The sequence below is a fragment of the Aspergillus melleus genome, assembly GCF_016097325.1.
Source record: "Aspergillus melleus strain CBS 546.65 chromosome Unknown contig6, whole genome shotgun sequence".
In the NCBI taxonomy this organism is placed as follows: domain Eukaryota; kingdom Fungi; phylum Ascomycota; class Eurotiomycetes; order Eurotiales; family Aspergillaceae; genus Aspergillus; species Aspergillus melleus.
The window spans coordinates 3,131,221-3,144,262 of NW_025763375.1; the positions used below are offsets into that span (position 1 = coordinate 3,131,221).

Consider the following 13,042-nt stretch of genomic DNA (forward strand, 5'->3'; position numbering starts at 1 on the left):
AGATGGGCTGAGTCAAATTGATAGAATCCCCCTTTGTGATAGCTTGACTCGAGCGCATCATAGTCAGAAGAGGCTTCGCAACAGCCCGACCACGCTCACAGGAACCACCGAATCATTGAAGCCCGCGTTAGAGCGATACAACATGGGATAGAGATACGCGGGAAACGACCAGACCAAAAAGCTTCCAACCCAGAAAAACCCAACGGTCCGTTCTCCACGAGAAGCCGGCCGATCGCGGGAAGGCCCGCTGCCGCGTAGAGCAGAGTAGATAATAAATACCAAGTCTTCTATCATTAACCCGAGGGCCTGCGTGACAAAGAACTGCACAGCCCCAGAGGTGGAAGCCGATAGTCCCGCCGACAGATCGATGAGAAAGTGCATGAAAGCCGAGGTCGCAAACACCATCAAAACCGTCGCATATCGATTTGCGAGCGTTCGTGGTTGGAGGCGAAAGACATCGCGCACGAAAAGGAGAGATATCGCGCGGAATTTGTGGGAATTGGATTGATGCCACACGCGACTGGATACTGTTGTCAGTTTCTGTCTCTTTACTGCCCCCCTTGTTGGACCCGCCATCACCAAAGGAAAGTAGGAGGAATAAACCAAGCTTACCTCCATAGTCTTCGCAAACTATAAGCCTCCGACAGTGATCCGTAGAAGGGGGGCCAGTCCTGCGGCTCACTCCACCTCATAAGAACGCTGGTGAATGCGAAGAGGTGATAGAAGCCGCCTTGACTGGATAGCAAGCCTATCCCTGCCGCCAGGGTGGAAAAGATTCGAATGACTAACTCTTCCGCGGTGAAGACGGATAGTCGACGAAGAAATGGCACGCGAGATGCGACGAGGAAGCGAGAACTCACGTCGGGATCACCCATCGACGCAAGAATATCGAGTGTCAGGTAGCTGAGGATCATGAAACAGGCGGATCGACGGAGGAATACGGCTCGATCGTGTGTGGCAACCTTAGGGACGTGATGCACTTGTTCAGGGGTCCCGATGCATCGCGCATTGAAAGCTGCCCAGATGCCAAACCGCAACCGGGCTGCCCAGGAAGAGGTTGTCATATCATTAGACCTTGCACCCGGGGGGGTAGGTCTCTTGCTCGGTGGAAATTGCCAGCGTGCCAGCAAACTGAGGTCGATATAATGAAGCAGTAACATGACCGAGTAACCGCCCGCGAGGCTGGCCCATGGCGTGCGAACGAAACAGTCCAATGCAGTTGAGATACAGTGGCCAGTGCATAGTCCGACGGGAACCAATGCCCCAGACCTCAGGCGTGACTGAGCCGGGGTAAAGCCCAATGTGGTCACCACCACGGCAGTTTGAAGGACGATTGACGAGAAGGGATTCAAGAACATTCTGTTATTGTGCTGGTATTGCAAGGTCGAAATCAGCCCCTTTCCAAACCAAATAAACAGACAGTGACGGGCGAGAGACCGATAATGGCAAAGAAAATGGACCTATAATGATACAAAACCGTAAGGAGATGAGAGAACAGGGATATCGCAATATCCATGGCCGTCAATTATGCATTACCGTGTCAAATGGAACAGGGAGGTCGATCCAACCCAACCCAACCCAACCCAACTATGGAGATAGCCTATTGACCCACATCTACTTATCGCGAGGCTTAAATGGGGTATACGGTAGCACCAGCGCTAACTTAGCAGGAGACGGTGCCAACTGCCAACATGCCATTTGAAAACCTGATTTTGTTTAAATAGCTGGATTCCGATGCACCCGATCCTCAAGGATCTACAGCTCAGTAGTCAAAGACGCTTATGAACCATTATTGCCACCTTCTGGAGCTAGCGTAAGCATCGAGATAATAGTATCCAGCCTCGCCTTCTCCAGTCTCACCTGGATCACACTCTCACACCTACAGTAATCCATCGGAATCCTACATGTCACCCGGAAATCCACCTGCACCTCCGCCAACAATCGGTCGGGATCGAGATTCTCTGATTGCTGCATAGCTGTGTCTTGTACATTCGTCTTTGTACCACACTTTGGGAGAAAATATCCTGGAGTCCAAATGCTCCTGGACGGTGTTCCTTTTTTTTTTTTTTTTTTTTTTTCTTCAGTATGCCGCCTAGAATGAAAAGCATAGGCCTATCGTGAGTTGGCAATGAACCCGCCCGCACCATCTGGGTGTTTCAAATAGGTCTCATCGAACGTTTCATCTTCACCAACAAAAATTCTGTAGCTGATCCTAGCATAGCCCTCTGCTTGTGCCTGTAGATCGGGTGCAAACGCTCGATAGCTGAGGGCAAGCATCATCCAACAATCAATGACCTTTTCCATCAGTAATCCCCATTTTTTGACCACGAGGGGTGCCTTGGTCGCCCTCGGGAGGGCCCCACCTTCAATCACGAAACCGAGGGATTTCAGAGCTTGCAGGAATCCATCGATGATCTTGAAAGGTTGTTTCTGTGCAAGGTAGACCGCCAAACAATCCAGATAGAGGTCCCAGAGACGCAGACGAGGGACTTCAGCAGCCGGTCGATTGTATGTCTTGGTGAGCGTAGACAAGGTCGCCTCGATTTTGGCTATATTTGGTTTTGTCCGTGACAGCGCGGCTCGCACCTCGTTCCTAAGTCGACGTCTTTTCTCCTGTACCGATTTGCCCACGTCCTCGTGCTCCTGACATATGGCGCAGCTGCATTCGAAACCCCAGTGATGAAATGTGTTCAGACTTCCCTCCGGATCCAGATAAGTAGGACCCTTATACCAACCGAGAATCTCGGTGTCAGGCTCAAGACCCCGTGTAGCGCGGACTACCTGCATGTCTCCAATAAATGCCCTATGGGCATTATGGTAACACGAATGATTCATGTAGGATGCCAGCGGCCAAAGGCCGACCCGAAAATATTCGTCCTTGGTAGGATTTTGGACACCTGCCCGTGAATCTAAGTGTTGCTGGAGGGTGGAAACAGGGCACGCAAAGCTATTCAATGAGACGATGCGCGCAACAAGGAACGTATCCACAACGGGCATTCCATCGATATGTGAGACATTCGCAGAATTGTAGGAACCGTGATGAAGATCAGTAATAGCCGGCATCAAAGAAGGATTGTCGTAAAGCTTTTGAGTAATCAACTCGACGAGCTTCGCTTGACAACTATTAACCATGTCTGGCTTGGTGTTCATCAAATAAGCCGGATCTTTGTCTTGTTCTTTGGCTCTAGCGATGATATGGCGACGCTCTTTATCATTGTTGGCAACGAAGACATGCGCAAAGGCTTTTTCGCAGAAGAGGAGGTCGCCTGCCTTGACAGCAGCTGTGGTAAATAAGCCCCGTCCTCGAGACTCGGTGGTCTTGACAGCTACACTTCCGATGTATGTAGCATTGTCCAGATGTAACATGTCGCACCCCATCGCCTTGATTTGTAATTGTTTGAAGTTATATCTTCCAGTCTGCTCCTCTTTAAGGCGATTTAGTGCCCGAGTAAATTCAGATTTGGCGAAGGCATCCTCTGGGTACTTCGTGCAAAGGGCCTTCAACACATCGCAGCATTCTCGGAACTTTTGGAGGTTGTAGAGGGCGTTGGCTTTGCGGGACAAGGCCTTCTCGGATGATGCATCCTTGGCGTTCAGAAGAACCGCATCGAACTGGTCGGTTCTCAGGAGGGTGAGAAGGCGATTCTGGTTGATGAACCTGGCTTCTTCGTCGGTCGGCGAGGACTGCAGGGCCTTGGAATAACTTTCATTTATTAGCTTATAGTTCCTGTTAAATTTCATCACAGACTTACCATTCCATTGCCTGGCGATAATGAGACAGCCTGAAAAGTCGGTTGCCTTGCATCTTCCAACTGTGGGCAGTTTCATCTGCAGTAGGCTTCTTTTGCCAAGCTGAAGGGAAGACCTCATCATCTTCTAGAATCAATCGGACATCGGAAGGATGATCAACGCGGAGGCCATAGTTTCCATCTGAGCTTGCTTTCAAATACGGTTCCTTGACAATCAGCACTGACCCCTCATCCATAATCTCAGCGACGGAACGAAATGTCCCTTGATTGTACAATTCCAATGTCACAGCATTCTCCTCCTCGTCCTCTGCAATAGCCATGACACCAGTTACTCGATACGCTGGAGTCACCGCACGAAGGCAGACGTAGGTGCCCCTGTGATGAGTCTCAAGAACTAGATCCTTGATCATAACTTTCCTCAAATCTTTCAGTGGGCTCGCGCAGGGCAAGTAAGAAGGAGGGAAAAAGGAAACTCTGTAATCATTGGACTGTTTCATATGTATCCTCTGCATGAGCTCCGCGATGAGCTGGTCACGGGGCTTTTTGTGCGCCGGGGGCTGTCCTTTGAGAGCCTGGACATTTTGAACGTTTTGCTCATGTTTGCGCACGGTTTCGTCAAAAGCCGAGTTGTCAGGGACATAATGGGTCTCCATCTTGATGATATCACCGAGAGCGGCAGTTGTGGGAGGGACGGTCGATAAAGAGAGGATGCAGGAAATGAGGATGAAGGAAAAGAGAATGAGGGTAAAGAGAATGAAGGAAGAAAGGGCGGAGGAAGAGAGTGAGGAGGAAGAAGTGAAGACGCCGGGTCCAACCAAGGTCTATTGTTTATTCACTACCGGGCCAAACAACATGTCATCTTCACTTCTGCCCTTTCTTTCAGGAAGTAAAGGGTTTATGTATCTTGGTTAACCACACTTGTGAACAATACATTTTACTAGGATATAACAAGTAGGGGCGCCATTTCACATCTAATACAAGGCAACTTCATACTTAAGATCCCACGAAGATGGTTTTTTCAGCCAGTCTTAGGTGGCTCATTCTGTTACTTTACTTAAAGGAATCTTTTAAGGCACCAAAGATGAGAGATCTGCGCTCAGTGGTCTTTGTTCTAAGAAAACTTTTCACTTTTGGAATAGAAGCCATTCGGTATATGTAAGTTCCCATGATCTGTGAGGCGAGGATACAGCAGCATGCTTTTTTTGGGTCAGTTGGTCGGTTTGTAAACGATTGGCACATGTCGGATTATCATTAAAATATATAGTCTACCCCTTCTAAGATATGATTCATGTGTTGCATTCGTTGACAAAGAGTTCTGAAGGCCTGAGGTTGAACAATCCTAAAAGATGCATTAAAGGTAAAAAACAAAGAGTTCACCCCTTCGATTCTCTGAAAAGACTTATCACTTCTTTGCACTTGTTTATCGTGGTTTTTGAACATACACTCCTGTTTAGTTTCTCCAAGCACATACGACCACAGGGTGTGGAGAACAGGGTTTCTTGTGCTTAGCCGTACTTAAGCCACACGCCGGCCGCCTATCTAAAAGAAGTCTCAAAGAAGATCTTAATTAAAGAAGAGATTATTTCAATAAATCTTAAAAAAGGCTTTAATATCTTTGTAAACAATCTTAATTAAAAAATAAAGAGATTTTATATCTAATCAGATTTTATTAGTATATAAAAGTTCTAAAATCTCTTATTACATAGTTTTTATTCTCTTTTTATAAGCAAATTGCTTGATTACAAGTCATAAATAAACTTGTCTTTTATTAGCTCTAGACAGACAGTCAGTCATGTCATATGCTGACATCGGCTAGGGTTGGCGCCGGAATTTCTCCGTTCTCTGGATGGCGGTCGGGAAATCTCCCCAGCCATCCTGCCGACGGGCTACACATAGCGCTTCCCCCTAGTTTTCCCTCGACATTCTTTCTGACGATGTGATCATTTCTGCGCCCTTCCGGTCGAAGATCCGATAATGGAATCAGAACGTCCCACTGCTCCTGTCTCACCCAGGTCCCCTGTCCGACGGAGACCCCAAGCCTGCGAAAGGTGTCGGAAACGCAAACAAAAGGTCTTGGCTGATGACCCACAATTAGAGCAGCGATAATACCTGAGGCTAACGACGGGCTGCCAACAGTGCGACCGACTTTTACCGGCATGCACGGCCTGCGTCGAGGCTGCAGTCCCATGCGGTGCTCGCAGAGTACCTCTGGGAGCCAGCAAAGAAGAAGGGAGCAGCCTTTCCCATGCTGCAGTACCAAAGTAAGCGGGTGTGACAGCCAAGGTATAAAGTCGCCGCTAAGATCGTTGGAAAATTAGCTACGTTGAGTCGCTGAAGAGGAAGTCGGATGAATTGGACAGCCAGGTGCGACGGCTACGCGCACGCCTGGGCGACCATACGTCTGTTGAAATGCACCACCCGCCCACACAACCGCTAGGTTCTACGCAAACGCCTGATCCTTCAACTCAAACACCCATGTCCGATCATACTGAGAGATCGGTCCAGGCTGCCATGGGGGAGATTGGATTCTTGTCCCGCAGTGCCATGGCCGAGCCAAGGGAGGAAACTCGGGCTTTTCCGCAAGAGTTGGCCATGAACAGTATGGTTCACGCCGCCCTTGCAATTCCCGACCCGACCTCATCACTACATTCACGTGTGACTGATAGTCGGCGATTGTCCAGGTCGATGCAGCATGGCACCGATATACTGACTCGGGATAACGCAACGCCTTATCTGGACATTTTCCTAGATCATCTAGGGATGATGCTTGTTCACCTCGACTCAACAGAAACAAAGGAGCGCTTTGTGGCATTCTTTGATTCCTCAGCTGAGGGATCTAATGATGAGACTTCCACAGACCCAGGATCTACATACCGGCATTTCCATGCCTACATGATAGTGGCTATCGGAATGATGCTTTCTCCTGATCCAGGTATTCACCTGCTCGCGGACAACGTACATAATATGGCGCGGGAAAAGCTTCATACCATTATGGAAACCTGTGACAATCTCACGACTCTCCATTGTATGATATTGTTAGTCCTTTATTCAATGCTAAGCCCTTGTGGAGGATCTACTTGGCATCTCCTCGGGCTCGCAATGAATAAATCTATCTTGCTTAGGCTCCACAAAGAACCAAACACAGAATCCGGCATATCGGCTGAAGAGATAAACCGCAGGAGAAACATCTTCTGGACTCTCTACACAATTGATCGGTTGGCTTCCCCGTAAGCTGTCTTATATAGACGGAGTTGACCTTTGTATAGGATACTGGGGTGTGTGATGGACCGGCCATTTAGTATCCAAGATGACGATATATCCCTCAAGGTGAGCAACCCTCATGAGAGAGCGTTGACATTCATGCTGAGAGTCAAGTCTCCAAACATTGGCGCCACTCCTGATGGCGCATTTGGCTACTATGTAGTTATGCACGCTAGGTTGATGTCGTGCATGCGTAGCTCTCCACATCAACGCCCAGTCTTCTATTATACCAATATTTGTCACTGGCGACATATCCTCACATCCTCGAAGGAAACCCCCAACACAGGCGTTATTTCGTCCGTCTCTGTCAAACAACTCACATGCAGGGCCTTGATCCAGCTTGTCAAGCTTGGCGGCTTTATAAGTTCCAGAGACAGTGCGATGGGCGACGGCCAGACGATCAAACAGGATGCAATCTCAACCTGCCAGGCATACATAAATGAGGAGTATCGTCGATCAGAGCAAGGGTTGTTCTCTGGGTCGTTCATTCTTGGCCTCGACATTTTCTCCGCAGGCGTAATCGGAATCTTGCTTCCATTGACATCATTGTTAAGGGCGCCTTCTCTGGATCCCAATCTCGCTAATAAGTGTACTGCGTTGCTGACAATACTTGGAGAGCGATTCACGTCTCTCAAAGCGCTGTGCAGAGTTCTTTGGGCTTTGTCGAATGTTACTTCGCAAGGCTGGATTGACGAGTCGGTAAGTCAGACCCACCGACTAGCTCCTGGCAGCGTTTAATTTACGATAACCTCCAGATACTCGATGACTTTCCAGAAATTGTTCCCGACGGAATATACATGATGATTGTGGAATTTCTCCGAAAGGCGCGTCTCCGTAGCTGACTCGTTTCGGACGTCCGTCGGACAGATTCCGGACCACTATCCGACGATCGTGATCGCATCTCTTGAGTCACTCTGGTAGTATTGAGACCTATTTTAAAGGGCGCCTACTTTCTGTCAGAACACCAAGTGTCTTCGTTTGACATAGCAATCATCATGGCACCCGGAATCGTCGAAGCCCCTTCCTCGGCTGGTCGGTCGACCGACAGCTCTAAGCCTACCGTCTACGCCCTTGACACATTTCATCCCACAGCCATATCACACGCCGAAACACTCTTCAACGTTATTCACCCCCATGACGAGGAATTCGAAAATTGGAGACAAAATGCCAGGGCCTTGCTCGTGCGGGGCTCCTACGTCACGGCCAACGATATCGCCAGCTGCCCGAATTTGGTCGCCATCGGCAAGCAAGGCGTCGGTATTGATAAAATCAACCAAGAAGCTTGCACAGCGCGAAACATCAAGATCCTCAACACACCCGGAGCCAATGCCCGCGACGTTGCCGAGCTCGTCGTTGCCCTTGCCCTGTCCGTGGCACGAGGCATCCGGTCGATCACTACCCGCCAGATGGTCAAGCCGGTACCAAAGGAGACCTGCAATGGGTTGACTTTGTATCAAAGGACTGTCGGGATCATCGGCATGGGCAACATCGGAAAGAACGTGGCGGCTATCTTTCGGGGCGGGTTTGACGCTAAGATCATTGCTTATGATGCATATATGCCGGATAATGCTTGGCCACATATCCCTCATACCAGAGCGACGAGCATCGACGAAGTCCTGGCCAGCGCCGATATTTTGTCTTTACACGTTCCTCTCACCGATGAGACTCGAAACATGATCTCTTACTCACAACTTCGGAGCATGAAGTCCGACGCCATTGTGATTAATGCGGCTAGAGGCGGGATTGTCAACGAGGCAGATCTGACGAGGGTGTTGTCGGAAGGACATTTATGGGGCGCGGGTCTCGACTGCCACGAGCAAGAACCACCAAGTCATGAGAAGTATGGCGCTCTGTGGGAGAATCTGAATGTTATCAGCACGCCGCATATCGGGGCCGCAACCACGCGAGCGCAAGTCGCAAGCGCCACGGCGGCCGTGGACAACCTGTATCATTACTTGGCTGAGCTGTGAATTTCTTTCTGATAAATACATTTCTTTTTAAATTGAATTTGAATTTTGTATATTCTTTCAAATTGGTGTCTCGCGTTACATCAGTCTGTCTTGGCCGCACGGGATCGAGGAACGCCTCTACAGTGCCAGCGTACAAACTGCACGTTGCCCTTGATACTATCTGTAATGAAAAGAGTCTTACCATCCGGACCCCCAAAGGTACAGTTTGTCAAGTTCTTTCCTCCTTCCGGCGCAGTTACAATCCGCGCCTTAGGAACCCCATCCGCATCCACTACAAACACCGATCCGAGACTAGGATGACAGATGAATACATTTCCCTCCTCGTCTACCGCTAATCCATCCGGACCCGCGCAGCCAAAAGACTGAAAGAACAGCCCGACTTTCGTGGTCGTCCCGTCTGCGTGGAGTGGGAGTCGCCAGACCGCATTAGATCGGGTCATGGCCACGTACAGGAATCGCTCGTCGGGCGACAAAGCGAGACCATTGGGTGAGATGCCGTTCGAGACAAGGCAGTCGAGTTTGCCCGTGGGCGAGAGCCGGTACACGCAGCCAGTCGGGTCCGTCATGCCGGTTTGGCCCTGGTCGGTGAAGTATATATCGTTCGTGGATGACACGATCAGGTCATTTGGGCCTTTGAAGCGCTCGAGATTGCGGCGCGTGAGAAGGGGCGAGATTTTGCTCGTAGAGGGGTCAAACAGCAGAATCCCCTATCCTTTTTGTTTAGATTGTGCTCAGAGACCTGAGTCTGTTTAGGTGGCTTGGGGGACTTACCTGCTTGTAATCGGCCACCACGAGACATCCATCTTCTCGTACGACGAGCCCGTTGGGTTCGCCATCCCAACGCACGCACTCCGTCACGATTTTGTCGGCGTCAACCTTGAGAATACGTCCGTATGGTACGTCCACAAGGTAAAGATCGCCATTCTGAACATACGTCGGCCCCTCGAGGAAAATGTCAGCCACCGGCGTCGCGGATCCGCCGCGCCATTCGGTGGGTTGGCCGGTGCATCGGACTGCGTCGGGGATGTGAGTATAGATCTCCGCCTGAATGACGGGGGGCACGGGGTAGAAATTCATTAGTCAGAAGATTTGGGCTTTATCAAGGTGGGAGGGGATGTGATGGCCCCGGCTCGGTTGTTGGGGACGCTATATTATACCCCGTGGGTGAACCGGATATTTTCCGACGCAGGAGGGACTCCGCGAAGAAAGTGGAGTTACCCCAGTATACACCGATGAGTTATGCAGGCTGTGGTCTGTGCATCCACACTTCCCCCCGGGGTCAGGAATTCCCTATAATATCATCCCTTGCAAGGGAGGGCGAAGGGGAGTTGTAATCGCCCGGTGCAGTAGGAATCTATACACCCATCTTGTACGACGAATTCACACAATGGGTCTTATTTCGGATGCCCGAAAGGCGATGAAAGATGCCCCCGAGGGCACCTTCAATGCATATGTGCTGATGTGCACCTGTGTGTTTGCTTTGTCGGGAGCGTCAAAAGGTTTTGACGAAGGTGAGCATGCATCACAACAACGTGGGCTCTGTCTTCCGCCTAATCGGCGTTCTGTCTAGGAAATATCGCGTCTTTGGTTACTCAAGTCCGATTCAAAAGCAAGTTCGGAGTCGATACCCAGTCCGAAGAAGAATATTCCAATACGAAAGGGTGGTTGGTATCAATCGCCACGGCAGGGGCAGTCTTTGGGTGCTTAGGGGTAAGTTAAGCTCTCTTGGCTTGAAGTTGTTTGGCTGTGAAATGCTTGTCCTAACGGCTGTTTCAAACGGACAGTGCTCCCCTGTCAACGATAGACTCGGTCGATTGTGGACCCTTCGCCTGGTTACTCTGGTCTATATCGCAGGTATCCTCGGACAAGGTCTGTCGGATGGTAACCTCTCCGGTCTGTATGCATCCCGGTTCATCTCAGGACTGGGAATCGGGCCACTGACGATTGTGCCACCCATCTACATTGCTGAGGTATACTCATATGTGCTTACCGGTCTGACCATCCGTGCTGACAGATTGGCTAGATCTCTCCCAAGGCTATCCGTGGTCTTCTCACATGTCTCTACGCGGCTTGTCAGCAGCTGGGTGTGGTGCTAGGTTTCTTCATCAACTATGGGGTCACTAGAAGCTATCCAGGCGTTGACAAACAGTGGATGTTGCCTACCCTGCTTCAAATTGTTCCGGCCGTTATCTGGTGCTCGGGGACCTTCTTGTGTCCGGAATCACCTCGGTGGCTGCTATACAAAGGGAAACGAGAACAAGCTATCATGACAGTCTCTCGATTGCGCCACCTGCCATGCGATCATTCAGTCGTCCTTGCCGAACTAGATGGTATGGACCGACAGATCGAGCATGAAATCGAAGCCGTCAGCGACGCGCGTCTGTGGGATCTCCTCAAAGAGACATTTGTGCCCGTCGAGAATCGTCGCCGCTTCTTCTTGATCTTCTTGGCCACGCTTTTCTCCCAATGGTCCGGCGCCAACGCCATCACTCAATACTCGCCTACCATCTTTGGCTATTTGGACATCCAAGGCGACGAGGCCAAGTTCCTCGCAACGGGGATCTACGGCGTTGTGAAATTCGTCAGCACTTTGGCCTTCGCCCTGTTCGTCGTCGACTTCATCGGCCGACGTCGGTCTTTAATCACGGGGATCTGTCTCCAACTGACGACGCTGATCTTCGTTGGCGCCTACCTCGGCGTCACCGGCCACATGACTCTGGACGAGATTCAGGATCGGCCCAGCGCCTCGCGTACCTCGACGGCTGCCATCGTGGCCATCTTTCTCCACGCCGTGGCATGGAGTATCGGCTGGTTCAGTATCCCGTATCTCATCAGCTCCGAAGTCTTCCCGATTCGCATCCGCTCGCTCAATGTTTCCATCTCCATGGCGTTCCACTGGGGGTTTTATTTCGGATGTTCGCGCGCCATGCCGAGCCTCTTGTCGGCGACGCATAAATGGGGTGCCTTTGTGTTCTTCGGCAGTATCTGTTTGATATCGCTGGTCTATGTGGTCTTTGCTATGCCGGTTAGTTCTTTGGTATCTTTCGGCGCTTTCACGGTCCGTGCTAACACATCGCAGGATACTACCGGCAGGTCGATTGAGGAGCTGGATAAGCTGTTCCAGCGACCTTGGTATACGGTTTACAAGGTGGCGTACCCGACGAAGGATGAGATTCAAGTGAGCAGTGTTAATGAGAAGACGATCGCGGACGGAAAGGCCGAGTATGTGGAGCGAGTGTGAAGTTGAGCAGGGCTGGTTGTTTACATGAGCCCTAGTTCTTGATGGTTGACGTAGCAACTCTTATAGGCGAGACTTTCAGAACCGGTAAATGTAACAGAATGGTATCAATCATCTAGTTATGTATGCTTTCCTGAACTCACTCCAGTTTCCCTATCCCCGGAAACGAACATAGCTCTTCATCATCCGGGTCCACCTCGAAGTCAAACCTGACCAAGTCCTCCTTGTACGGGAACATATATGTACTCGTCACACTGCTCACGTAAAATCTCAATCAGGAACCCGGTGTACTGATATCTTGGTAAACAGAAACTCACCGATGATGTTCATCACTCGCCTGATACTCCGCCAAGGCCTGGCGATTCTCGTGATAGCTGACCAGAGCGATCTCGAACCCCTTGCTTTTCTCAATCGGGTCTGTGATCGAGGGCCCGCCGACTATGAGTCGTCCATTTTTGACACAGGGTAGATTCTTGAGGGTTTTGAGCTCCGTGACGAAGGTTTGTTTGTGCTCCGGGGTGACTTCGGGGCGGAATTTGAAGAGGACTGGGTTTGTTAGTTGTTCTGATCTGGTCTGGTCTGGGATGCTGGGATCTTAGGATACTGTACCGATGTGTACGACTGTCATGTTGGGGAATTGAATGGGTTTGAATGCACAGTTAGCTGGAATGAGAATATTCTGAGTTACTGTCAGGTCGTTTACTTCAACTTATATTGTTCCTTTGACTGGTGCAGCCAGTAGGAAGCGTCCCGTTGCGGGATGACGGGCGGATGAGCGCCGCCTTTCGGAGTGGGTCCGAATCCAGATGCCTCAGGTACTCTTT

General features: G+C 50.3%; 6 protein-coding genes across 6 annotated transcripts; 2 read left to right on the top strand and 4 right to left on the bottom strand.

Annotated features, from left to right (window-relative positions):
* Positions 1-63: 63 nt before the first annotated feature.
* Positions 64-1,358, bottom strand: LDX57_010839 (wax synthase family protein; the record flags this gene model as incomplete). Its single annotated transcript, XM_046092585.1, has 2 exons — positions 64-520; positions 613-1,358. 2 exons carry the CDS (start codon positions 1,356-1,358, stop codon positions 64-66), a joined length of 1,203 nt encoding a protein of 400 aa, XP_045948563.1.
* Positions 1,359-2,112: 754 nt separating this feature from the next.
* LDX57_010840 (TPR domain protein) lies at positions 2,113-4,402 on the bottom strand (the record flags this gene model as incomplete). The annotated part of the gene is made up of 2 exons (XM_046092586.1): positions 2,113-3,703; positions 3,753-4,402. 2 exons carry the CDS (start codon positions 4,400-4,402, stop codon positions 2,113-2,115), a joined length of 2,241 nt encoding a protein of 746 aa, XP_045948564.1.
* A 2,321-nt stretch (positions 4,403-6,723) lies between these two features.
* Positions 6,724-8,991, top strand: LDX57_010841 (uncharacterized protein). Its single transcript, XM_046092587.1, has 5 exons — positions 6,724-6,964; positions 7,016-7,076; positions 7,125-7,709; positions 7,766-7,927; positions 7,998-8,991. The coding sequence occupies exon 5, from the start codon at positions 8,006-8,008 to the stop codon at positions 8,978-8,980; it is 975 nt and encodes a 324-aa protein (XP_045948565.1). The 5' UTR covers positions 6,724-6,964; positions 7,016-7,076; positions 7,125-7,709; positions 7,766-7,927; positions 7,998-8,005; the 3' UTR covers positions 8,981-8,991.
* A 69-nt stretch (positions 8,992-9,060) lies between these two features.
* LDX57_010842 (SMP-30/gluconolactonase/LRE family protein) lies at positions 9,061-10,057 on the bottom strand (the record flags this gene model as incomplete). The annotated part of the gene is made up of 2 exons (XM_046092588.1): positions 9,061-9,687; positions 9,752-10,057. 2 exons carry the CDS (start codon positions 10,055-10,057, stop codon positions 9,061-9,063), a joined length of 933 nt encoding a protein of 310 aa, XP_045948566.1.
* A 310-nt stretch (positions 10,058-10,367) lies between these two features.
* Positions 10,368-12,221, top strand: LDX57_010843 (uncharacterized protein; the record flags this gene model as incomplete). Its single annotated transcript, XM_046092589.1, has 5 exons — positions 10,368-10,491; positions 10,551-10,690; positions 10,765-10,950; positions 11,004-12,005; positions 12,060-12,221. 5 exons carry the CDS (start codon positions 10,368-10,370, stop codon positions 12,219-12,221), a joined length of 1,614 nt encoding a protein of 537 aa, XP_045948567.1.
* Positions 12,222-12,357: 136 nt separating this feature from the next.
* Positions 12,358-12,846, bottom strand: LDX57_010844 (Dabb family protein; the record flags this gene model as incomplete). The annotated part of the gene is made up of 3 exons (XM_046092590.1): positions 12,358-12,472; positions 12,536-12,764; positions 12,828-12,846. 3 exons carry the CDS (start codon positions 12,844-12,846, stop codon positions 12,358-12,360), a joined length of 363 nt encoding a protein of 120 aa, XP_045948568.1.
* Positions 12,847-13,042: the final 196 nt, after the last annotated feature.

Excerpts from the sequence above, each read along its gene's own strand:
- LDX57_010841 (XM_046092587.1), top strand. The coding sequence starts at position 8,006 with ATGGCACCCGGAATCGTCGAAGCCCCTTCCTCGGCTGGTCGGTCGACC.